A 27,153-nucleotide genomic window follows, 5' to 3' on the forward strand; every position below is an offset into this window, starting at 1 on the left:
ACTATTCACACTATTCAGAGAAGACAAAGTTTTTTTGAATTAAATCAAAATGGATTGATTTGAAAACATCCCCCCCACCACACACAATGTACACAAAGCTTGCAGTACTGCATTATCAGACTCTTCTTTCATGATAATGAATTTCTTTCTCATAATAATGAAATTCTTATGAATTTCTTAAAATAATGAAATAATAATAATAATATTCTTTTTTTTCTTTCATATTAATGAAAGAAGTATGAATTCATGTACAGTGTCCTTGTCTGGCAAATGAAAAGTGCATATGGAAGCTTGAAATATAACAAAATAGCCAAATTTGTGCTTTTTAACTGTTCTTTCTGATGGGATTCTTCCTCTTGTTTAGAATAATCACCTGAGAGGACATAAATTCAAATTGAGGAAAGACAGTTGTAGGATAGATGTGCGGAACTTCCTCTTGCTCAGAATAATCACCTGAGAGGGCATAAATTCAAATTGAGGAAAGACAGTTGTAGGGTAGATGTGCAGAAGTTTGTCTTTAGCCAGCGGGTAGTTGTTTGGTGGAACAGACTTCCATCTTTTGTTGTGTAAGTTGATAGCCTGAATAAATTTAAGCTTGAGCTGGACAGGTATTTGGAACAAACGGAGGGGTGAAATGGGAGAGTTTTTTTTTTTTTTTTTTTTTTTTGGCTGATGCCGCATAAGCTTTCTTTCTTGCATCATATGCCTTTACTAATGCTAAGGTCATCAATACAAAAATTAGAAGAAAAGTAGGATGCTAGCAGGTCAGCTTTACCTTTGGCTGAAGTGGCAATAGAACCATTTTGTTTTGACAGAGGCAGGAATATGAGTTGGATAATGAGTAAGTTTTCTACTCTTAGACTGTTCAAAATGTAGTTTGGTCTGATTAATAACTGCTTTACAATTGTTGCAAGCTTTGGTGTTGGCTGAAAATTAAGCTGATAATTTGGATACAAACAAATTTCGATTTGCAACATTCTTATCTTGAACGTTCTTAGCACATTTATTGGAAAACCAAGGTTTAGTTAATGGACAAGATTTTAAGTCGCAATGTGGAATAAAGGATTTCATTCCTACAAGAATGTCACTGACACGATCTGAGCAAATGTTGAGATTAGAAAATTTGAAATGGCCATGAAAGAATGAATGCATTGGAGAAGTGCCCATCACCAAGTTGTGATCTGAGTTACCTAGAGGACCACTTAACTCAACCATGTACTTAGAATGGTTGTTTGTGAGAAAAGGATGAAGCATGTTGGCTGTATGGTTAGTATTGTGCGGTATTCTGGTAGGTAAATGAATAATCTGTTTGAGGTCATTAATAATTGCAAAAGCCTCAGCATCTCGACTAGCTGATTCCTTGTGGCTAGAAAAAGGAAGCCCGCTGGAGTTATGAACAATAAAATCGCCAAGGAAAATTTCCTCACTGTTAGAAAAGTTGGACTGGAGAAAGTTAAGTTTCAAAAAGTTCCAGTTGATTAGTGGAGTTGGGAGAATAATTGAGGCAACAGATGAATTTGACAGCATGTGGTAGAGAGTTTTTAAGTAAAAGAAGATTGAAAATTGGACATTCAAAATTATTAAGACTCTGACAAGGAATATCAGAGCAAACTTACACACAAATACCACCTTTGAAGCAGAAGGAATCATACAGCAAATAATATGGACAATTGTGATGGGCAATGGTTGAATCAGCTGATAATTGGGAATCTCTCAGAAAGAGTACTTTGACAGACTATAAGTGGAAATGGACATCATTGAGAGAACTGAGAACACTATTGGAACTGAGACCATTTATATTTGTGAAATGAATGAAGAACTGTTTGGGTTTTATATCTTTTGCAAAGAAATTTTTTACCTTAATTTGACAATTCATGATGTATTCAGTAGTAAGAAATTGACTTTGAAATTAGGTCCACTTGACTTGTGTCACTTCCATTAGCTCTTTAGACTCAGGTTGCAAAACCTGACATACCTAAAGGAATGTTTGTGACAGCCTCATCTCATATTGATAAAACTGGCAGCTAGCTGGGAATACTTACTGGAGGAGAAAACTCAGATGCACCACTTAACCATGTGGTCAACGTGACTTAAATATATCATTAAATTTAGAGCAGATATAAATTCCACTTCATCAGCAGTTTGCTAGATTGGGAAGTTCAGCTGCACTTCTTCCTTTTGAAGTGCTGTTCATTTAGCGCAGGGGTCCCCAACCTACGGGCCGGATCCGGCCCGAAAGACTATTTCATCCGCCTCATGAAATTTATTCTATAGAAATCTTTTTTGGTTGCTACATATCGTATATAAGGATATTTTTAATCAAAATATAATGTAAATGCGTCCGAATATAATTTTGTAACATTGTTGCAACTCTGAGCGCTTCCACTTGGCAGCAGTGTTTCTTGCGATGTCGGAAATCCCAGCAGTTCGACAAAACATGCCTCAACTTAGACTTGTCTGCTAATGTTAAAGATCAGCTGAAACAAAAAGTTACAGATTTTATAAATTTTTCGATTGCAATTGATGAAAGTGAAGATATTACCAGCACAGCACAGTTACTCATTTACATACGTGGTATAAATCAAAATTTTGAAGTCACTGAAGAACTGGCTGCACTTGAAAGCTTGAAGAATAGAACCTCTGGTGAAAACATATTTTATAGCGTATCAAAAGTGTTTGAAGACCTGTAGCTTGATTGGGAATTGTTGACAGCAATTACGACCGATGGTGCAAAGAATATGGTTGGAAAAAATATTGGTTTCATTGGCCATGTTAATAAATATTTTGATTCCAAAAACATTGAAAGACCTATGCAATTTCATTGTGTTATTCACCAGCAATCGTTGTGCGGTAAATTTTTGTCTTCGAACTCAATCATGTCGACTATAATTAGCATTGTGAATTTTATACGCAAAAATGGCCTGAACCATTGTCAGTTTAAAATTTTCTTGGAGGAAATTGAAAGCGAATATGGTGATTTGTTGTATCATACAGAGGTGCAATGGTTGAGTCGCGGTAATGTGTTAAGATTTTTTCAACTCAGAACCGAAATAGACATATTCGTGAACGAAAAATTAAAACCAGTCCCAGAATTAAGACTCTAAATGGTTATGGGAACTTGCATTTTTAACAGATATTTGTGAACATTTGAATACATTGAATAAAAAACTTCAAAATTGTGATCTACTTGTAAATGACTTGTTCTACAATATTAAAGCATTTCAGACAAAATTAGAATTATTTAAAAATCAAATTGAACAAAATAATTTTTCCCATTTTTTGAGTTGTGAAAGTTTATATAATAATATGCCCAATTGTGATTTTTCTACTGACAATTTTGTCCGAAATCTTGAATTATTGATGGAAGCATTTGTTGATCGATTTATTGATTTCGAAAACAATAGAAAATTATTTACATTATTTCAGAATCCATTTGATGTAAATGTTTCACAAATAGATAAAGATCTACAATTAGAAATCATAGATCTTCAAAGTAACGATAACCTGAAAACATTATTGAAAAATGAAACATTAATTAACTTTTATAAAACTTTGACAGAATATGAATTTCCAGAATTAAAAAAAATTAGCAAGAAGAATAATTTCTATTTTTGGTAGCACTTACCTATGTGAACAAACATTTTCAAAAATGAAATTATAAAATCCAAACATCGATCAAGAATGACAGATGAACATTTGCAAGACTTTTTAAGATTGGGAACTTCTACTATTAAACCTAACATTTCAATTTTTGCTAAATCCAAACAACTACTAACATTTCAATTATTGGTAAATCAAAACAACTACAAACATCTAATTTATTTGCTATTTCTGTAATATCAAATGTGATTATAATAATAAAAATTGTGATTTTTAATATGACTGTCTTTATTTACAATAAATATCCCTTGTTTATAATTTTTTATAGTTTTTCTATCTTGTACGCCCCGTTTGATCTGATGAAGTCGCTAAAATTGCATTTTTTGATTTACAGTGGTTTTAGTCGTCAAAATTGCACCGACTCCGGCCCGCTATTTGTTATGAATTTTCTATGTGGCCCTCCAAGACCCCTGATTTAGCGAAACACTGTAGCAATTTGTTGAACAATACTTAAAATCATCATATCTAAAGGACTTTGTTTTCTCAATACCAGCTTGCGTGTGTTTTATTCCATCATTCATAAAAAAAAAATAAAAAAAAAGAAAAAGAAAGATACAATTAATAAATTACCAAAATTTCTATAAAATGTTATTATTTTCATTTATTTATTATACATTGTTACTTATTTATAGATTTGTGATTGTGAGAATGGTGCTCATTGTAATCCTGTCACTGGAGCTTGCATTTGCACTCTTGGATTTTTAGGAGAGCGTTGTAAAACTAGAGGTTAGTTTGTGCTTTTAATTTGAGAAAATTTTGTTAAAATTATATAGCAATCCAATGGTAAACTATAATTTAGAGTAATTTTTAATATTTTAAGATTTTTTATCCATAAATAAATAAATTATAATTATGTGGTTTTATTGAGTTCCTTTCCATTACACCCCTTCTCTCAGTTTCTTATTTTTCAAATATAATTTGTACTGATATTTTATTATATTCTCTTCCGCAGAATATAAAGGTTTTTAGTTATGTGCAGATCTTGTTTTCCTTACAAGATCTGCACACAGATTTGCTACATACCTCCTCCTACTATGTCCTGTTAAATTTTAGATAATACAGCACTTCAACAATCCATTTGGTGATTCAAGAAATGAGAAAATTTTTTTTACAAATATCATGAGATGATTTGACTAACAAAAAGTGTACTTCCACCATTTTGTAAGGTTTAAGTATGCTTTTGCAGCACCACTTTCAAAAACATAAACTGATTCTCAGACCCATTTATCCTGTCTGTGGCTATATCATCAGGTTATTATCTGTAGAAGCAATATAAATTAAGAATAGTACTAGGGTAGTAGTTCCAACTGTGATCCATAGGTCATAATGGATATAATAGCCATATTGTCTGTTATGATCCATTAACAACAAATGGTACTGGGGATCCACAAGTGAATCAAGTGCAAACAATATTTCGAATATGCAGCATTCTGAGTGTAAGTTTAGATTACTGCTCAGTACTGCTGCTTCCAAATCACAATGGGGCTTATTGACTATCGAGTATGCAGGATGGAAAGAAAGCACAAGTTAGTGCAATATAGTCATTCATTTTCTTATAGGAGAGAGAACCTCACCAGCAGAAATTCCCTAGGGAATTTAGACATCTTGAAGTATAAAGCAAGTGGCATATAAAATTAGCATTTTAGCATTAACATTAGTGGAGGCATACAATGCAAGAAAGCAAGCTTATGCAGCATCAGCAAAAAAACAAAACAAAAAAAACCCTCCCATTTCATCCCTCCAAATGTCTGTCCTGCTCAGCCTTAAATTTATTTAGGCTATCAACTTCCACAACAAAAGATGGAAGTCTGTTCCACCAATCAACTATCCACAGGCTAAAGGCTAATTTCTGCACATCTATTCTATAACTGTCTTTCCTGAATTTGAATCTCTACACCCTCAGGTTCTTAATCTGAGCAAGAGGAAGAATCCCATCAGCATTCAGCTTGCTCAACCCATTCAAGGCCTTATAGACCTCAATCAGATTACTTCGCAGATGCCTACTCTCCAGACGCTGCAATTTGCAGAACTTAAGTCTTTCTTGGTAAGAGCACGCTGCCAATCTTGTTGCACTTCTTTGTACTGGTTATAGCAACTCTACATCCTTCCTAAATGAGACCTTTACCTGTACACAGTACTCTAGGTGTGGCCTGACCATTGCCTTGTATAACGGGATAATCGCATCAGTAACCATGCTAGCAAAATTCCTATATATCATTGACAAGACTCCATGACCTGCTCTGGCAGCCCTTCTGCACTGCTCAGAAAACTTCATATCAGACTGCACAATTACCCCCTCAGGTCTTTTTCATTCTCCACCTCCCTGAGTGTAGTACCAACAATTGGTACATTTCTCTTCGGTTATTGCTACCCATATGCAGTACTTTGCATATGTCAATGTTAAACTTCAGTTGCCACTTCTCAGCCCATTTGCTCAACTTATCTAGATCAAGTTGGAGTAGCATACTATGCTTACTGTCGTTAACAAAACTGCCAACCTTTGTATCATCTGCAAACTTGGACATTAAGCATGATATACCTTCATCGATATCATTGATAAATACACAAAACAACAATGGGCCCAGCACCAAACCCTGAGGACAGCACTAATAACATTAGTCCATGTAGAGCAATGTCTATTGATTACCACTCTCTGTCATCTCCCACTCAACCATCCATTTAACAATTGTCGGCGCTTACTCTTAATGCCATACCTTTCTAATTTGTACATCAATCTTTCATGTGCAACAGTATCAAAAGCTTTCCTGAAATCTAAGTATATGATATCAAAATTATATTTGGCATTCAGTTCCTTTGTGACTACATCATAGTAACCAATCACATTGGTCAGACAAGATCTCCCTTTAACAAACCCATGCTGCATCTTAACTATCACTGCAGTCTTGTCTAGATGATCCTGTAATGCTTCTTTAACCAGTGATTCCATTATTTTTCTTGGAACACATGTTAAAATAACAGGTGTATAGTTACTTGTCACCTTTGGAATCCCCTTTGTGAAATGGGTGATACATTTGCACACCTCCAGTCCATGGGGACCTTCCCTGAGTCCAAGGAAGCTCTCATAATTATGGGTAAGGGTTTGCCTACTTCCATTGCTGCCTCCTTTAATATAACTGGATAATCTCGTCCACCCCAGGTGCCTTTTTTATGTTTAACTTCAACAATTTCTCCTCCACTTTGCTCTCAGTTATTACAAAATCATTTAGCTCACTTTTACAGTTTGATAAAGTTCTGGCACTCACCTCATTGAATAACTCCTCGTGTGAATGTAGATGCAAAATACTTATTCAGTTTATCAGTTACCTGAGCATGATCATCAATAGTCAACCCATCTGTCTTAAGTGGTCTAATCTGATTCATCCCTTTCCTTCTAGAGTTTACATAAGTAAAGAACTCTGTGTTGTTTTTCCTTGCATCCTTTGCGAAGGATTTCTCGTAATCTGCCTTCGCTTGCCCAACCTACTTTGTGACTTTATTACAGACTAGTTTATATCTGCCATAGGCTTCTATGTAACCTATGCATGCTTTATATGCATCCAATACATTTTTCTTCTCTACCATGAGTCTCATTAGTTCATGTGACATCCATTTAGCCCTAAACCTTGAACAGTATTTCTTAGTTGGAATGAAAAGCCTAGTAGCCTCCACAATTAAGTCCCTGAAGGCTTCCCATTTAGAATTCAACATTGGTGACATAATCAGTTGATCCCACTGTACAGAATTTAAAAACTGTGTGAAACCCCTGTAGTCACCTTTACCAAAGCAATAGCCCTTCCCTTTAGCCTTGATGGTAGTTACATATGATTCCCACATCAGTACATTGTGATCACTGCCACCTAGTGGTTATTTTATCTGCAAATTCTTAATGCATGAATAATCACTGCTAATAACCAGATCAAGAGTATTACATTCTCCAGTTGCCTCTCAAACATACTGCTGCAGAAAACTATCATCCATTAAATCCACAAAAGTCTTGCTAGTGTGCGAGTGATCAATCCACAAGTTCCAGTCAGTATCTGGAAAGTTTAAAAAAAACCCCCATTATAAGACATTCTGATTTACTGGTTCACTCTATTTCTCAGCACAATTGCTCATTATACTAATCAGAATCATTAGGCCTATCACACACCTCTTATTTTTCCTTTCCCAGTGCTTATGTCACACCAAACAGACTCAACATTGCATTGTCCACCAACAGTAATTGGATGCACTTACTTTTTTGTTTCTTATCTAACAGCATAACCCCTCCTCTCTTCCTGTCCTGTCTATCCTTTCTGTACACATTATGCTCCCCAAATTCCAATTCTGCACTGCTTATGTCTGTGTGATACCACATCTCTGATATCCCAACAATATCTGCCCTTGATATATTGGCTAGCACTTCAAGCTCATCAAATTTATTAACTTTACTCCTAGCATTGTTTTACATGCAAGTATACTTGCATGTACACCAATGCTGCTCATTCTAGTAGAAGCAGTGCAAGGATCACGTTTGCCTCTGCCTGCGACCACTGTTAACCTTTTAGTCTGTGTATTCCCCCAAGCTAGCAGATTTCTGACCCACCTAACACTGCCTCGATAGCATTAGCAAATATTACTCTTAATGTCATTAGTTCCAGTGTGTACAACAATATCACCTTTTGTGCCCTTAAAAGATATATACTGCTCTACAACGTCATCAACTTTAGCTCTGTCAGAAATACCCTAGTCCTGTTCCACCTATCCTTCTTGCATATTAAATATAATAATAATAATTGAGGCAAATTGAAGCAAATACCATACTGGATGATTCTAAAATTCATGCTAACCCTGTTCTAAATCAAAACTTACATTCCAAGTTTTTGTCTTTGGCATAAATTTAAGAAAAACATAAACATAAGAAATAGTGTAATTTTAGAAGATTAAATTCTGTAACTTAATAATTCTTATTACGTAATAGTCGTAATAAAATACTTACGTATTTTATAATACGTAAGTATAAATTATAATACGTAAGTCGTAATAAAATGCTTACGTATTTTATTACGACTATTACGTAATAAAATATTGCTAATGCTTTTGCTTCTATCATAAGCAAACTTGTTTTTTGTTTGATTTTCTATCCAAACAGATGACAGCCATTCCATCTCATCCAATTCTTTGTGTCTTAATCTAATGGATTTTAATTACACTTTGAGTTGTTCCTGCTATGAAAGTTGTTTTTATTTTCTCCGCATTCTTTGTAATTCTCGGTGTTGCCTAATTTAGGTCTGTAGCACGTGCAATATCACATGGTCTTTCATTTTGCTCAAAGTGTTTGACAATTTCATATTTTTTTTCTCTATCGACAGAGGCGGACTGGCCATAAGCCTTACCGGGGAAATCCTGGTGGGCCGGAGGCCGGTGTGATTTTGGCCATAAACCGTAGTATGGGGCCACTATAAATTTTCCCGGGTAAGAATTTATGACTCAGTCCGCCTCTGTTTATCGATATTGCTTTTTTTTTTTTTTTCTCTCTCTGAATCTGCAGTGTCTTCACCAGGACGCTTCCTTTTCACACCTTTTAAGTATTTTACTAATTTTTAGGGAATAAAGCATAATTACAAAACGAGGAGGCACGGTTAATACACATAAACAAAGCTGTCCGCGTATAGCAACTGAATAAACAACACCGTAAAGGCCGAGATACACTATTAACACCCCACATTTTACTAAAGCACATTTCTGGGGGTTACTACCATAAAACAATAAAAACAATTTCCAGTTGCGTTTCTGCTAGTAGAATCTGTTATAAACTCGATCTAATTGCATTTGCGATTATACCGAATAGCTGGAATTGTGTTGGTTTTACGTTATTATGGTGAAATGTGTTTCTCCTTCACTGATATAAAACACATGAATACATTTTCAGAATCTTCTTCATTCCTATCGTGTTGCGTTCGGTTGGGGTGATTCCGCGTTCGACTGCCATTTCTTGTAAACACAAAGGCGAATCGTGCATAAGCGAATTAGGTTCGTGTTATATAAGATAACGTTCCCCTATTTATAAATCGTGTATGATCAAATTCGTGTAATGTAAACACGTGTTATACGAGGACCGACTGTACATAAAAATAACAGGTATTTTTAAATAGCATATACAAAAAGACTTGATATGGTGCACAAAAGCACATCAATTTGAGTTAGCTTTAGTATTATAATATAATCAGTAAACTTTATTATAATGACTAAGTGATACAAGAATGTGGACTTTTTATGCATTTGAAAAAAAAAAAAAAAAAAAAAAAATTTTTTTTTTTTTTTTTTTTTTGTTATCATTCATAGTTTCCCCATTGCTAAAAAGTGCCTATCCAATTCTGCTTTGAAGTTTACCAATGTATCCACCTCAACCATTATGGTAGACCAGGGAAGGGCAAGTTTTATAAATGGCAGGCAAAAAAAAAAATGTCTGTGAGGTATACGTGGGCCAAATTTTTTTTTAGATTTCCACAATTTTAAGAATTATTAAAATGGTATATAATGAAAAAATTGCCATGAACATTTTTATGTTATTTATTGTAATATTTATATATACATGTACATATATATAATTAATTTTATTAATAAGGAAAACAAAATACAAATTCAAGACTAAATTACAAAAATAAAATTATAGTAACAAAATACAAATACAATTCCAGTAACAAAAATTTCAATATTTTCTTTTTATAATATATAACGAGAGATTTGATACTGTTTGTTTTTATCAGTGAATCGATATTTGTCATAGCAGTGTGCAGAGTATTTTCTAATTTGTCAGAAATTCCATTATTTCAAAACTATATGTAGTAAACAGCAGGCTGTTTATTATATATATATTTTTTAAATTACGTGGGCCAGAGTTGGCCCACAGGCTGAAAGTTGCCTTCCCCTGTGGTAGACAATTCATTTCATCGATGTACATCATACTACTCAAAGTAAACTTCAAGAGATCTAGCTTCTTGTTACTCCCCAAAATTTTGTATTCATGCTCCTTGATTCTTCTGCCACTGAAAATATATCTCCCTAATCTATTTTACTGAATCCCTTCAGGGGCCTTATATACCTCTATTAGATGCCCCTAAGATACCTAGTTGTCAAGCTATGCAGTCCACACTTTAAATCATTGGAATATGTAACGAAGCCACTGATGGAGTGATACGGGCAAAAGCAGATTATGAGAAAGCATTAAGAAAGAGAACTAAGAATGGGGACAGGAAACTCTTCTCATATATGAATACAAAAAAGAAGAGAGTAAAACAAATACATCCCATAACTGGTCGCAATGGATGATCCATAGAAATCCCAACAGAAATAGATGAGTTGAACAGATACTTCTCATTGATATTTATGGTCAAAAACAAGCTTGAAACTTACGGGAATATTGAGGAATCAGACTGCTTTAAAATAAGTGCTATAAGGATTTCACTTGTTAGAAAAGGCACTGAGATTAAAGGAGGGTAAGGCGCCATTGGAAGATGGTATATATTCAGTTGTAATTAAAAATCTGAATATATCAGACCATTGGTAATGTTAAGGTTGTGATTCAGGGCCTTTTCAGAGAATGGTATGTTTTATTCCAGCCTGAGGTTATTAAGAAAGAGGTCATACCCAACCAATTGGTAAATTACCATGATGTAATTATTAAACAGTCAGATGCCAGTAACAATTTTGAAATTATATGTAGACTTTAGTAAAGCTTTTGATAGAACTGCCTTTCTCATGGAAGGCTGTTATATAATCTGTAAGGGGTTAGAGTTATTAGTAAGATTCCATGCTGGATTGCAGGCTGACTAAAAGATAGGAGACAGAATATTGCCATAAATGGTCAGTCTTCACGGTTCATGCATAACAGTGGGGTCTCCCTCAGGTATCTTCTTCTTTCCTATTTCTCATTTTTATAAATGATATTGACAAAGGTATAGAAGGTATGTTGTGAAAGTTTGGTGATGATTTGAAGATGGGAAAGGTGTTCAGCACTTTGAGCGAGTTCATTATGCAAAAAGACAACTTGGATCAACTGAAGTTTTATCCTTTCTAAATGTAAAGATATGCGTTCAGGGACCAGAAATAATCCTTGATTCACATATAAGCTGGGGGAAAAGGAGCTAAAAATGGTTCAAGACAAAAAAAAAAAAAAAAAAGACAGGTGTATTACGATTCAGGCTTGAATCATATACAGTTTTTGACATGAAATTTTCCATGCAGTGGAAACAGGGGCTAGGAATGCACACGGAGTATTGTCTATGATTTATATGGGCTTTTCTAGTAGGAAGAAAGATGTTATTCCACTTTATGATGCAATGACTAAGCTGCATTTACAATATTGTATTCGGGTCTGGAGACTACCTGAAAAAAGACAGCGCTTCTGGAGGGGGTTAAGTGATGCACATGAAAAGAACAGTTGAGAAAGTGTAGGCTGCAAAATTTGACAAGACAACTAAAGAGTGATCTTATCGATGTGCACTGAAGGAGTCAGTAAAATGAATGAGAAAGGGCTGTTTTCCCTCATAGATGAGTCATGAACTGTGGACACAAATATAAAAGTTCAGAGAATAATAGAAAAATGAATCACTAAGTTCACCTGTAGGCAGTGGGTTAGTATAAGAGCAGTGTTTCTCAACTTTTTCTTTAATTCTTGCTCCAAAAAGGACTCTTTTTTTTTTTTTTTTTTTTTGGACAATTTTTTCCTCTAATCGTCCCCATGAAATTTTAAACAAGAAAATACTTTATACTTTTTTAAAGGGGGCTTAGAGGGGAACAGGCATTCTGTGTGTTATCAGACACTGTCTAAAACACATATGGATCCAATGTATTTCTGTTTCAGAAGATTTAGAGGTCTGATTCGCCTACTTCCCTAAAATCCACTCGTGCACACTTTCTCGATGGTAAGCCCTGTTACATCACTTAGGTGGCAACGAATTTGTAGAGTGGTTCTCTTCAAGACGCCTGGTCAGCGTGAAGATGAGAAGGCCAAACTCTCCAGCACATTACAGTGCGATGTAACAAATGGCCCTCAGTCCCCAGTGGCTTTCACTCTCCATCTTACATACGGCAGTGAGAGGATCAAAGTGGAAGCAGAGGGTGCTAAGAATCTCTGGGTATGACCAGGTTGCCATGCACGGAAACTGAACTTGGCCTGTTACAACATAAGATCACTCATTGGTGAAGATAGGATATTTGAGCTGGAAAAGGAATTAGAAAATGTGAATTGGAATATCATCGGTTTGGCTGAAACAAGAAGAAGAAATGAATCACTTATAAGTTTATCAAGTGGAAATCTGCTGTACACCAATGGAAACAGTGAAAGGAGCGAAGGTGGAGTAGGCTTTCTGGTCCATAAAGATATAAAAAACAACATTTTGGAATTCAAAAGTACATCACCAAGGGTGCCAAGATTACTACTTAGGATTTCTAAGAGGTACAAGCCAAAGGTTGTAATGATTTATGCACCAACATTGAGCCATGAAGATGAAGAGGTTGAAGAAATGTACACCAAAATTGAGAGTCTTCTAGATGAGCAGAAAACTCGCTACACTATCATTATGGGGGACTTCAATGCTAAGGTTGGAAAGAGACAAAACAGTGCAGAAAGAGGAACTATAGGAAATTTTGGAATTGGTGAAAGAAATGAAAGAGGTGAAAGACCTGTGGAATTTGCAGTATCTCAAGGAATGTCAGTAGTGAACACTTTTTTCAAGAAAAGGGCGAACAGAAAGGGCGAACAAGCTAATGAAATTGACTTCATCCTCACTAACAGAAGATATATCGTGAATGATGTTACTGTACTGAACAAGGTAAATGTTGGAAGTGATCACAGAATGGTAAGATGCACACTTGATATAGATGTAAGAAAAGAAAGGAAAAAAAACTAACTTGAGTAAATAATATGAAGGTCTTTGAGATAACAGAAGAGGAGAAAAAGCAGTATGTACTGGAACTTAACAAGTTAGAGCTTCTGCAGACTGTTCAGGACCAAGATATCGACGAGGAATACTACAACTTTCTGAAAGTGATAAAGCCAAAGAACCTTAAAAAAGAAATCCAAAGAAGAAAAAATTAGTCAAGTAACACTTGTCATGATGAACGGAAAAAACAAATGAAGAACAAGGTAAACACTGACAAGGATAAAATTGAGTATACCAAGTTATGCAAAGCTATTAGAAAGAGACTCAGAGTGGACATAAGATTTAACACAAGAAAAATAGAACAAGCATTAAGGGAAAACAAAGGACTTAAATCAGCAGCCAATGAGCAGTAATACAGAAAGACAAATGATACTGAAACTGAAGAATAGCAATGGTGTACTTATAAAGAGCAGAGAAGGCATAATTCAAAAAGCAGAAGACTACTATGGAGAATTATACAAGGAGCGAGGGAATGATGTCAGCAGTGGGGAAGATGGATCACAAATTAGTAACACCTACGACATACCCGATATCCTTCCTGATGAAGTAGAACATACATTGAAGAAAATGAAGAATCAGAAAGCCCCGGGTGAAGATGAAATTACTGTAGAGTTGTTAAAATTGGGAGGAAGAGACATGACAGAAACTGGCAAGACTCTTCACAAAATGCATTAGAAAAGGTGTGATGCCTAAGGAGTGGAATAATACAATCATAGTTCATAAAAAAGTAGATAAATCAGAAATTGGAAATTATAGACCAATTAGCTTGTTATCCCACATCTAAATTTTGTTCACAAGGAGTCATTACTAACAGATTAGAAAGAATACTTTATGAAAATCATCCAAAAGAACATGCTGGCATTCTCAACTATGGATCACCTTCACCTAATATCACAGCTAATGGAGAAAGGAAATGAACATAAAACACCATTATGCCTGGCATTTGTGGATTATGAAAAGGCATTTGACTCCATACAGTATAAGGCAATGTTTCGGGCACTGGAAAGACAAGTCGTAGATACCCCATATATTATGATTTTGAAGAAAATATATGAGAACACTACCTCCTTTATTAGACTAGATAAAGACAGTAGCAAATTTAAAATCGAGAAAGGAGTTCGACAAGGAGACAGTATCTCCTAAGTTGTTTACTGCGGCCCTTAAAGAAGCTTTCAGAAGATTAGACTGCTTTCAGAAAGGAGTCAATGGGAATGGAAAGTACCTACATTTACGATTTGCAGATGACATTGTGATCATAAGCCACGATCCCAAAGAATTATATGAAAATCTCAATCAGTTATGCAGAGTTAGTAAGGATTTCAGACTAAAGATGAATATAGCCAAAACAAAAGTAATGATGAACAAGTATGCCACAGAAAGGGATATAATTATTGAAGTAGCAGTATTATTGAAAAGGTGGATTCATATACTTATCTGGGACTGGGGGTATCCCCAGCTGGCAGAGTGAGCTGTTTTGATCAATCTTTCTAAATTTCGTGTTCAAATATTTTGGTTTCTGTTTTGTGTTGTTATATTTGTTTGAGCTTTCATATCATTCTAGTACTAATATTAATTTAAATTTAAGTTAGATTTTTATTATTAGTGATATTTTCTTGTTCTTGGTTTTGTATTATGGTATCAAAGAGGATTATTTCCTCAGACCCCCGGAAAGGGTAGTTAGAGGAAGAAGTTAAGGTGGTGAGTGATATTCCACGACATGGAGAACCAGTAGTGAGGCTACAAGATCTGGGTGTATGGGAAGAATGGAGTGATGCTTCTGGGCCCAGTATGGAAGATCAGAGTAAAAAGAAACCAAAAATAAGACCTAAACTGCCATCAAGAACAGTGTTGAAGGCACAAGAGAAAGAGGTTGTGTGAGTGGTGCTTGTACAAACAGGGTGTTGCGAACACAAGCTGTGGGTATAGCGATAGATATACATATACGATAGACTCCGCAGGAGATGTATGTGATGAATGTTGCTCAGAGAGACTTAGCTGAAACTGCTTCTCCCTCAACTGGGTTTGAGGAGCTGAGAGAGGTTAAGGCTAGTTTAAGAACTTTAATCTTTGGGTAAGAATTTCCAGGTAGGGTTATAGAAGAGGTTCTGACATTATGGGATTGTCTGGAAGACGTTCTCCAAAATACAATTTTGAAAAATACTGTGTTAAAGGCAAAGCTGGAGACAGGCCTGTGGGGAGACAACTTGCAGCGAGTACTTATTCCGAGGCTGTGATGTCAACCGCGGAGCAAAAGATAAAGTCAAAGACTGTGATCAATTAAGGCTATAATGGAGAAATTCAAGACCAGTGAAGACGTGAAGTCGGAGCTCTTGAAGACTATACGTCTAGCCTCGAAGGACACAAAGGTGACAGGTGTTAGACCTATCTGAGAATGACGTGTGGCATTGGAAGTTGCATCTGAACAGGATATTCATAAAATCACGAATTGTTCACAACTAGGTGAGATGGGCCTAGAGTTGGAAAAGTTGCTTAAAAGAAAGCCAAAGCTGGTGATCTTCGACCTCGAGCAGGATGTGGATGAACATTTTATGGACGAGCTGTGGATTTGGAATCTTAATGGATCTGGAGATTCTGAGGCATAGTTTAGGACCGAGACTGATTTTGACTAGAAATAAAGCCAAGGGTAGGCCTGGCTTTAATTTTATCATTCAGACTTCTGGTGAGATCAGGAGATTCCTAGTCTCGCGATCTAGAGTCTTTGTAAATTGGAGCTACCACAGAGTGAGGGATCTCGCTGTTCCAACTGGGAACTCAGTGTTTCAAATGTATGGCTTTTAGCCATGTCGCGAAGCATTGTTAGGGGCGAGTTGTTCTGTAACCTTTCTCTATAAGAGTAACCTTTCTCAAAGAAAGGTTACTCTTATAGAGATTGTGAGAATCATGCGGATTCTCACAAATGTGTTAACTGCTGGAGGAGGAAGGTTCCCTCTGACCATTCTGCAGCTGACAAGTTGCAGAATGCAGCTTGTCAGCTGCAGAATGGTCAGAGGGTGCCCAGAGTATGCTCAGGTATTAGACATTGTAAAGTGTTGAACAGATTATGGAGATTAAGAAGGCTTACTCCATAATGCAGACAAAAGGTCAGAGGGCTATGAATGTAGCCTCGCAGTTGGCTCAGGTCATTGTGGAGAAGGGAGTTGACCTGGTGTTATTGCAGGAGCCATATGTACTTCAAAATAAGGTCATTGGGTACCTGAAGAGATATTGAGTGGTGGCTGCACCTCGTTCCCCATATTCAGTAATTATAATATCTGATCCAGACCTTGCGGTTACTGTGATCTCATCACTATGCACAGAGCATGGTGCGTGTGTTGAAGTGATTGTGGGAATAGGAAGGGTGTATTTGATATCATTATATTGTAGACCCTCTGAGTACATGGAGGTATTTATATGATACCTCGAGCAAGCTGTGCATACACTGGGTCAAACCCATTTGATAGTGGTATGGATGCAAATGCTGGATCTACTTTTTAGGGTGGCCAGGGCTCTGATGAAAGAGGACAAGATCTGGAAGAGTTCCTGGTTACCTCGGAGATGGTTCTTATCAATGATTCAGAGCACTGCCTACCTTCTCTTCGATGGTGGGAGAATGATGTATTGATGTCACGATATGTTCTAGATCTATATTAAGATCTGTAGAGGGTTGGAAAGTGCCTGAGCACTTAAAGATCAGTGATCGTGATTTATCACCTACAATATAATAAGCAACCCAAGCACGGTACTAAGTACTATAGGTTCTAATACCTCTCGTGTTTGGGGTTCACATAAAAAAAAAAAAAAAAAAACTGATCTTCCAATGAGATGTTGGAAGGAGACCGGAAGGTTTTCAACCCGAAACACTGATTGGATGAGGTTTCTCACTCTGTGGCAGTCCTCAATAAATCAATGTTATCAGTAGCATGATTTGTCTGTGACAGAGAAGGCTGAAGTAATTACTAATGTGCTAAGAGATGTGAGTGGTTTTTGTCTTTGAAGGAAGCGCCGACCTCAGAGGTCGGTTCTGTGGTGGACTGCGGAACTGTCGTGTATGAGGTGCAGTGTGCTCAGAAGAAATATCGGAGGGAGAGAAGGAATTTCTCTTCTAGGATTGTGAATGAACTGAAGAGACAATACCAAGATAAAAGAAATTTGTATTCCAAGAAAATATTACAATGTAAGAAGGATTCATGGCAGATTTTTGTTAGAGAGAGGGGCTCTGCTGACTCCTGGTTTCCGATTTATAAACTCATACCAAGATAAAAGAAATTTGTATTCCAAGAAAATATTACAATGTAAGAAAGATTCATGGCAGATTTTTGTTAGAGAGAGGGGGGCTCTGCTGACCCCTGGTTTACGATTTATAAGCTCATCACTGAGAAAATTTATGGGAATACCCTGGGGTGGATGGATTCTGTCTCTTGTCTTCTGGATGATCTGTTTATACAGAATACTCCGGACAATGTAAAGCAAACAGAAATTGTGCATGATAATGAAAATTATGATACTGAGGCGAGTGACCCTTCTATCCCGTTGAGCTCGATTTTGCACTACATCAGACCAAAGATGGTAAGGCTCTGGGACTTGACCAGATAGAAACTGCTGTAATTAAGCATATGTCAGGCGAGCCCGGACAATATGCTAGAGGTGTTTAATTCCTGCCTTCGAGACAAGGGTTTTTCCTCTCGTCTGGAGGAGCTGCTGAAGGTTATCCTCAAGAGTCCTGAGAGCCCCATGAATGAGCCACATTCAGCCAATATCATTGTTGCCCGTTGTTAGTAAGTTGCTGGAGAGGCTGGTCCATGGGTGGCTGGTGGACTGCTGTGGTGCTCAGGGGCTGGCATCCAGTAATAAATTTGGGTTTAAGGCTGGCATCCTCTTCAGAGGATGCCATTAGTCATTTGATGAGATGGACAGATGAACATCTAGTTGATATGTTCTGGGCTTGTTCGTGGACTTTGGGGGGGGGGCATTCGATGCTCTGTGATGAGACAGTGTTCTGCACAGGGCTAGAGCGTATCTCTGTCTAGGAAATCTGTACCACCTTCTGAAAGACTATTTTTGTGGAAGGCAGGTAATGGTTACAACTCCATTCATTGAATGTGAGAGCAGTCTATTGAGGTTGTCCTCAAGGTTCAGTCCTGGGGCCAACACTTTGGAACTGGGTGCTCGAGTACCTAATGATGCATCATGTGGATGGCACAAACATCATAGCTTATACAGACGAATGTTGTTATTCCGGTAAGTGGTGACTCTTGCTGGATGTTGGAGGAGCAGACAGAGGCTTCTCTGACCCAATTGTTAGATTGGGCAGGTCTACAAGTTTCTGATGAAAATTCTGTTGCCATTCTTCTGAGGGACACCTCAGTTTGACTTTGCCGCCAGTTTGCCGCTCTGGAAATTTTTCTCTTAGAGTGGTGAAGAAAACAATATATCTAGGTGCCTGGGAGAGCGTATGACCTTTGTAGCACATGCTATTATTGAAACGGTTGTATGCCAAGCTCCAGCAAGTCACTCGTGTAGATTGGGGCATGAAGGGCGTGCTCTCCACCTCCTTTATGATAACATCTTTATCCCGATCTTATGCAGATGGGGCTTGGGGAGGATGAACAAACATTCACATATCCGAAGGATTTTGTTTTCTACTCAAAGGTTTGATCTTCTGTGAATTACCAAAACCTGTAGGATGTAGCAACCTGTAGCTACAGATGTGTTGTGCATCCTCTCTGGGAAGATGCCAGCTGAGTTAGTGGTGGTGGTGCAGTATTCCTTGCGGTTTGCCCTTAAGAGAGGAATCTCTAGACAGATTTTTGGCGTTAGGTTGTGCCCAGTTGGGCAGGCTGCTACAATGCTTGATTTATCATCTGAACCAAGGCGGGTCAATGATGAATTGGAGGCCATCTGGCAATTGCAGTGGACCAATTCTGAGAAGGGTTGGCATTTGTACACTTTTATGCCTTCAGTTCATGTTGTGAGCCGAGAGCGACATTCTTGGCTCCAGTTTGGGCTTGTGGCTTCGGGCCATGTCCAGTTCTCACTGGACATGGCCCGAAGTCAAGGTTGTTTTGGCTAGGGTTGTCCCCGACAGAGCTGTGTGCTTGTGGAAATCCAGAGACTGGCCTGCACACAGTGCTGGAGTGTTCTTTGTATCAGGACATTAGAGCAAGACTGGAGCGAGGGATGCTCGCTCTTACTGAAAATAATTTAAAGGAATTGTTCGATGTTCGTAACAGTTTTAGTTACTTTTTAGAATTTGTTAAAGTCAGTTATGTAAGAAATAGGGCAGTGCCCATCTAGTAGTAGCGATGAACCCCCTCCTAGTGGGGACGGTAACTCGTGGTGTGTGATTGGCCTATCCCCGCCACGAGGCTAAATGGTCAAAATTTCAGATAATTAATTGTTTTTTGTTTGTTTGAGTTGACCAGTTGGTCTCGTGTTTTTTTCTTGAAATAATCTATCAGCCTGGTAGAAGAAGAAATATGAATGATTACCAAGTTGCATGTGGATGAAAACTTGGGTGGCAACTTGGGATGGAAGCTCACTCAAATGACTTATCTGGGATAAGTCATTAGCTATAATAATGATAAATGGCTGGAAGTCAAGAGAAAATAAATTTTGGATGGATAGCAATCAAGAAATATAGTCACATACTGAGGAGCAATATTCCAATCTGTCTGAAACATAAAATAATGAACCAGTGTATACTCCTCACCATGATTTATGGAAGTGAAACTTGGGTACTCACCAAAAGAATGAAAGAGAAGCTTAGAACTACACAGCGAAGAATGGAGCGAATTATATTAGGAATCAGACTGTTAGATAAGAAGAAAAATACATGAATTAGGTAGCAAACTCAAGTAAAAGGACATTCTTATCAAAACTAAAGAACTAAAATGGTTTTGTGCTGGACACACAGCTCGAATACATGATGACAGATAGACTAAGAAAATAACAGAATGATATCCAAGAGGAGTTAGAAGTAAACCTGGAAGACAACGACGGAAATGGACAGATGAAATTCACGAGTTCGTAGGTAGTAAATGGATAGCCATTGCACAAAACAGAAGGAACTGGAAAGTTGCTGGAGAGGCCTTCATCCTGCAATGGATTGAAAACGGCTGATGATGATGATGACTTACTCATTTTATTCAGTGGGATCCATGAGCCTGATGCTTCTTAGCTAAAAGTTCAATGTTTGGTATGATGTTAGCATTAGCAGTAGCAGAGGCATATGATGCAAGAAAGCAAGCTTATTCAGCATCAGCCAAAAAAAAAAAAAAAACCAACCACTACTCCCATTTCACCCCTCCGTTCGTTCGAAATACCTGTCCAGCTGAGCCTTAAATTTGTTTAGGCTATCAACTTCAACAACAAGCGATGGGAGTCTATTCCACAAACCAACTGCCCGCTGGCTAAAGGCAAATTTCCACATATCTATCCGACATCCGTCCTTCCTCAATTTGAATTTATGCCCTCTCAGGTGATTATTCTGAGCAAGAGGAAGAATCCCATCGGCATTGAGCATGCTCAAGCCATTCAAAGCCTTATACACCTCTATCAGATCACCTCGCCGATGCCTAGTCTCCAGGCTCTGTAATTTGCAAAACCTAAGCCTTTCTTTGTAAGAGCAACCCTTTGTTCCATTCACTAATCTTGTTGCCCTTCTCTGTACTCGTTCCAGCAGCTCTACATCCTTCTTGAAATGAGGCCTCCAGATCTGTATACAGTACTCAAGGTGTGGCCTGACCAATGCCTTATACAAGGGAATAATCACATCCCTGTCCCTGCTAGAAAAATTCCTGTATATCATTGACAAGACACCATGAGCTACTCTTGCAGCTCGTCTGCACTGCTCAGAGAACTTCATATCTGCCTGCACAATTACCCCCAGGTCCTTTTCATTCTCTACCACTGTCAGCGTAGTACCACAGAGTTGATACTTTATTCTGGGCTTACTGTTTCCCATATGTAGTACTTTACATTTGTCAATGTTAAACTTCATTTGCCACCTCTCAGCCCATCTGCTCAACCTTTCCAGATCCTGTTGCAGCAGCATAGTATCAGTAGTGTCCTTAACAACCCTGCCAACCTTGGTATCGTCTGCAAACTTGGACATTAAGCCTGATACACCATCATCAATATCATTTATAAATACAGAAAACAACAATGGACCCAACACTGAACCCTGAGGAACTCCACTAATAACATTAGTCCACGTTGAGCAGTGTCCATTGATTACCACTCTCTGTCTTCTGCCACTCAACCATCCCTTTATCCATAGCAGCAATTTGCCTCCAATGCCACACTTCTCCAATTTGTGCAGCAGTCTTCCATCCGCAACAGTATCAAAAGCCTTTCTAAGATCCAAATATATAATATCAAAGTTATTCCCTGCATCCAGTTCTTTTGTGACTACATCATAGTATCCAATCAAATTGGTCAGACAAGACCTGCCCTTAACAAAACCATGCTGTGTCTGAGCTATAACTGAATTATTGTCCAGATGATCCTGCAGTGCTTCTTTAACCAGTGCCTCCATTAATTTTCCTGGAACCGAAGTTAAACTAACAGGTCTATAATTACTTGTGTCAGCCTTTGATCCTCCTTTGTGAATTGGGGTTACATTTGCACATCTCCAGTCCATGGGTACCTCCCCTGAGTCCAAAGAAGCTCTCATAATTATGGCTAGGGGTTTGCTTACTTCCTTTGCTGCCTCCTTTAATATAACTGGATAGATCCCATCCACCCCGGGTTCCTTTTTTATGTTTATCCTCAACAATTTCTCCTCCACTTTACTCCCAGTTATTTCAAGATTCTGTAGCTTACTGCTAGAGTTGAATACACCTCTGGCATTACCCTCGCTGAATAACTCCTCATGTGTGAATGTTGATGCAAAATATTCATTTAGTTGTTAGCTACCTGAGCAGGATCATCAACAGTTGACCCATCAATATCACGTGGACCAATCTGATTCATCCCCTTCCTTCTAGAGTTTACATAAGTAAAGAACTCTTTGCTGTTTTTCTTTGCATCCCTTGCCAAGGATTTCTCGTAATCTGCCTTCGCCTGCCTAACCTCCTTTGTAACTTGGTTGCATATCAACTTGTATCTATCATAGGCTTCTGTGTCATGTGTTAATTTGTAAGTATCCCATGCATTTTTCTTCTCTGCCATATGCCTCATTAGTTCATCTGACATCCATTTTGGCCTAAACCTTGAACAATATTTCTTAGTTGGTATGTAAAGCCTAGTAGCTTCCAAGATAAATTCTTTGAATGCTTCCCATTTTGAATTTGCTGTTGGTAGCATCATCAGTTGGTCCCACTGTATAGAATTTAAATACTGTCTCAGTCCATCGTAGTCGCCTTTACGGAAGCAATAACCCTTCCCTTTACCCCTAATGGTAGTTACCTCTTTGAGTAAATCCCACTTCAGCACACTGTGATCACTGCCACCTAGTGGTTCATTTATCTGCAGATTCTTAATGCATGAAGAATCACTGCTGATAATCAAATCAAGAGTATTACTCCCTCTAGTTGCCTCCCGAACATGCTGATGTAGAAAACAATCATCCAATAAATCCACAAAAGCCCTGCTAGTGCGTGAGTAACCAGCCCCCAAATTCCAGTCAATATCTGGGAAATTAAAATCCCCCATTATAAGACTCTCTGATTTACTGGCCCATTCTATTTCCCTGTACAGTATCTTATTATACTCATCAGAGTCATTAGGCCTATAGCACACTCCTACTCTCAATTTTGATTTACCTATGCTTATGTCACACCAAACTGACTCGACACTGCCCTGTCCATCAATGTCGACTGGCTTCACTTCCTTGGATTTTATGTGTTTTTTAACTAATAGCATAACCCCTCCTCCCCTCCTGTCCTGTCTATCCTTTCTATACACATTGTACTCCCCAAATTCCAGTTCTGCATTCCTTATATCTGTGTGACACCACGTCTCTGATATCCCAACAATATCTGCCTTTGATGTTTTGAGCAATACCTCAAATTCATCAAATTTATTTACTCAACTCCTAGCATTGGTGTACACGCAAGTATACATGCACCTGTTTCTATTCTTAGCTACCCTAACACAACCCATGTGTTTACTTGTACCGCAATGACTTCCAGCAGTCTCTGAAATATCCTGCATCTTGTTTTTCAGGCTTCTGCTCATTCCAATAAAAGTAGTGCAAGAATCAATTTCACCTCTGCCAGTACCTACATCGACCTAGGAACCAATGGGAGTGGCTCCAGCCAGGATGTCGTCGCTCCCAGGATGAAACAACACACCTAGAAAAGGACCAAACCCCACCAACGAGTCATCAACAGACTGCACTTGCTGGAGGGCACTGCAAATTGCCACTATGGCGAACTGGGCAGGGCTCCCTTGCCCAGCCCATTTTCTCTCCCTATCCCTGGTGTGGTGAGGGGAAGGACTTCCTGCCCCCTCCCCACCCCACCATCCCCTCATTTCCCTCTGGTGGGGGCAAGGGCATGCCCCACTGATATACCTGGTGCGTCTTCCCTATTGACCCCATACTTCTGTCTTTTCCCCCCAGCCTTCCGTCTCTCCCCCACTCTACCTATATCGCCAGCGAAAAGCGAATGCCCCACACAACGTAAAAATTTTAAATGCCAAACTCGACACACTTGCAACCTCTTTCGGCCTAATTAAATTCAAGCGTTTACCCCCCCCCCCCCCCTTTTTTTTTTTTTTTTTTTTTATATAGGTCCTATCCACTGAAATCTCAGGAAATTAGGTGGCAGGACCTGCCAGAGTACTTATCTAAAAATATTGGTGTACCTGGTCTGCCTCCACGGGGCTAAGTGTGGGCAACGTTGGGCCTCAGTAGGGGTCCAGCAGCTAAACAGCCAGATGAACAACAGAACACAACACTACACGTGTACAATATCCATACACTTTTAAATCTCTGGCCTTCCCAGTGAACTGGTACAACCACAATGAAAGCAACGCGGAGATGGGGGAAACCCCTGGTGCCGTTAGACACTAAATACACTTTACACTTTAGTACCACAGAGTTGATACTTTATTCTGGGCTTACTGTTTCCCATATGTAGTACTTTACATTTGTCAATGTTAAACTTCATTTGCCACCTCTCAGCCCATCTGCTCAACCTTTCCAGATCCTGTTGCAGCAGCATAGTGTTAGTGGTGTCCTTAACAACCCTGCGAACCTTTGTATCGTCTGCAAACTTGGACATTAAGCTTGATATACCATCATCAGTATCATTTATAAATACAGAAAACAACAATGGACCCAACACTGAACACTGAGGGATTCCACTAATGACATTAGTCCACGATGAGCAGTGTCCATCGATTACCACTCTGTCTTCTCCCCCCCCCCCCTCAACCATCCCTTTATCCATAGTAGCAATTTGCCTCCAGTGCCACACTGCTCCTTGTGCAGCAGTCTTCCATGTGCAACAGTATCAAAAGCCTTTCTAAGATCCAAGTATATTATATCAAAGTTATTCCCTGCATCCATTTCTTTTTTGACTGCATCATAGTATCCAATCAAATTGGTCAGGCAAGACTTCCCCTTAACAAAACCATGCTGTGTCTGAGCTATAACTGAAATCTTGTCTAGATGATCCTGCAGTGCTTCTTTAACCAGTGCCTCCATTAATTTTCCTGGAACAGAAGTTAAACTCACAGGTCGATAATTACTTGTGTCACCCTTTGATCTTCCTTTGTGAATTGGGGTCACATTTGCACATCTCCAGTTGTGGGTACCTCCCCTGAATCCAAGGAAGCTCTCATAATTATGGCTAAGGGTTTGCTTACTTCCTGTGCTGCCTCCTTTAATATAACTGTATAGATCCCATCCACCCCAAGTGCCTTTCTTGTGTTTATCTTCAACAATTTCTCCTCCACTTTACTCTCAGTTATTACAAGATTCTCTAGCTTACTGCCAGAGTTGAATACACTTCTGGCATTCCCCTTGCTGAATAACTCCTCATGTGTGAATGTTGATGCAAAATATTCATTTAGTTTGTTAGCTACCTGAGCAGGATCATCAACAGTTGACCCATCGATATCAAGTGGACCAATCTGATTCATCCCCTTCCTTCTAGAGTTTACATAAGTAAAGAACTCTTTGCTGTTTTTCTTTGCATCCCTTGCCAAAGATTTTTCGTAATCTGCCTTCGCCTGCCTAACCTCCTTTGTAACTTGGTTACAGATCAACTTGTATCTATCATAGGCTTCTGTGTCACTTGTTAATTTGTATGTATCCCATGCATTTTTTTTTCTCTGCCATGTCTCATTAGTTCATCTGACATCCATTTAGGCCTAAACCTTGAACAATATTTCTTAGTTGGTATGTAAAGCCTAGTAGCTTCCAAGATAAGTTCTTTGAATGCTTCCGATTTTGAATTTGCTGTTGGTAACATCATCAGTTGGTCCCACTGTATAGCATTTAAATACTGTCTCAGTCCATCGTAGTCACCTTTACGAAAGTAATAACCCTTCCCTTTGCCCCTAATGGTATTTACCTCTTTGAGTAAATCCCGCTTCAGCACACTGTGATCACTGCCACCTAGTGGTTCATTTATCTGCAGATTCTTAATGCATGAAGTATCACTACTGATAATCAAATCAAGAGTATTACTCCCTCTAGTTGCCTCCCGAACATGGTGATGTAGAAAACAATCATCCAATAAATCCACAAAAGCCTTGCTAGTGTGTGAGTGACTTGCCCTCAAATTCCAGTCAATATCTGGGAAATTAAAGAGCAACCCTTTGTTCCCTCTCACCAATCTCTTTGCTCTTCTCTGTACTTGTTGCAGTAACTCTACATCCATCCTAAAGTGAGGCCTCCAAACCTATATGCAGTTCTCAAGGTGTGGCTTGACCATTGCCTTATACAAAGAGATAATCACCTTATCCCTGCTAGCAAAATACTCTATATCATTGACTCCATGACCTGCTCTGACAACCTGTCTGCACTGCTCAGAAAAATTCATATCTGATTGCACAGTACCCCCAGGTCTTTTTCATTCTCTACAACTTCATCAGCTTTTGACCCTGCAGACATATTCAGATTCTATTCCAGCTATCCTTTTTGCACAATATTTTCCCATTTTTCCTATTTCTCCGACAATAGAGTCACCGACAGCAACTAGCTCCTGTGGGTCCAATGCATTCTGCCGTGGGGATTGTTGCTTCGTTGCTTGATGATCAATTGCGAGCACTGCATTGATGTGGTTAGCTGAGATTGATGGGTCCCTCAGTTTAAATCATTCGAAGGCATCCACCCTGTTGTTTAAGTTCTTATAAAGGTCTATAACAATGCTGAGTTACTGCCTCATTCTTTACATAGAACATACACAATATCGATCAGGTACTTAGTTCTTTTCCTTTTTGTTGATGAGGGTTATGTGGTGCGTTGTGCAGGATTGTCTTATCTGTTATTATGGCATGGTCCCATTATTCAGTAGGGATCTCTAGAATGGCCCAAGGTTAAAAATTTTAATACACTACAGCTTTCTTGAATCAGCTGGTATTTTTGCACTAGCTTCTCATATATCATCTTGGC

The 27,153-nt window shown here is 38.3% G+C and overlaps 1 protein-coding gene across 4 annotated transcripts in view; it reads left to right on the top strand.

Moving 5' to 3' along the window:
* LOC150080269 (uncharacterized) overlaps positions 1 to 27,153 on the top strand; it is a 604,576-nt gene that overhangs the window by 279,944 nt on the left and 297,479 nt on the right. For all 4 annotated transcript variants that reach the window (XM_090381639.1, XM_090381640.1, XM_090381641.1 and 1 more), the window contains one exon: positions 4,293 to 4,386. In XM_090381639.1, coding sequence (XP_090237765.1) covers positions 4,293 to 4,386 — 94 coding nt within the window. The remainder of the gene's footprint in view (positions 1 to 4,292; positions 4,387 to 27,153) is intronic.

The sequence above is a fragment of the Mastigoproctus giganteus genome, chromosome 9 (genome assembly GCF_048544385.1).
Source record: "Mastigoproctus giganteus isolate SK-2022 chromosome 9, ASM4854438v1, whole genome shotgun sequence".
NCBI classification, from domain to species: Eukaryota; Metazoa; Arthropoda; class Arachnida; order Uropygi; family Thelyphonidae; genus Mastigoproctus; species Mastigoproctus giganteus.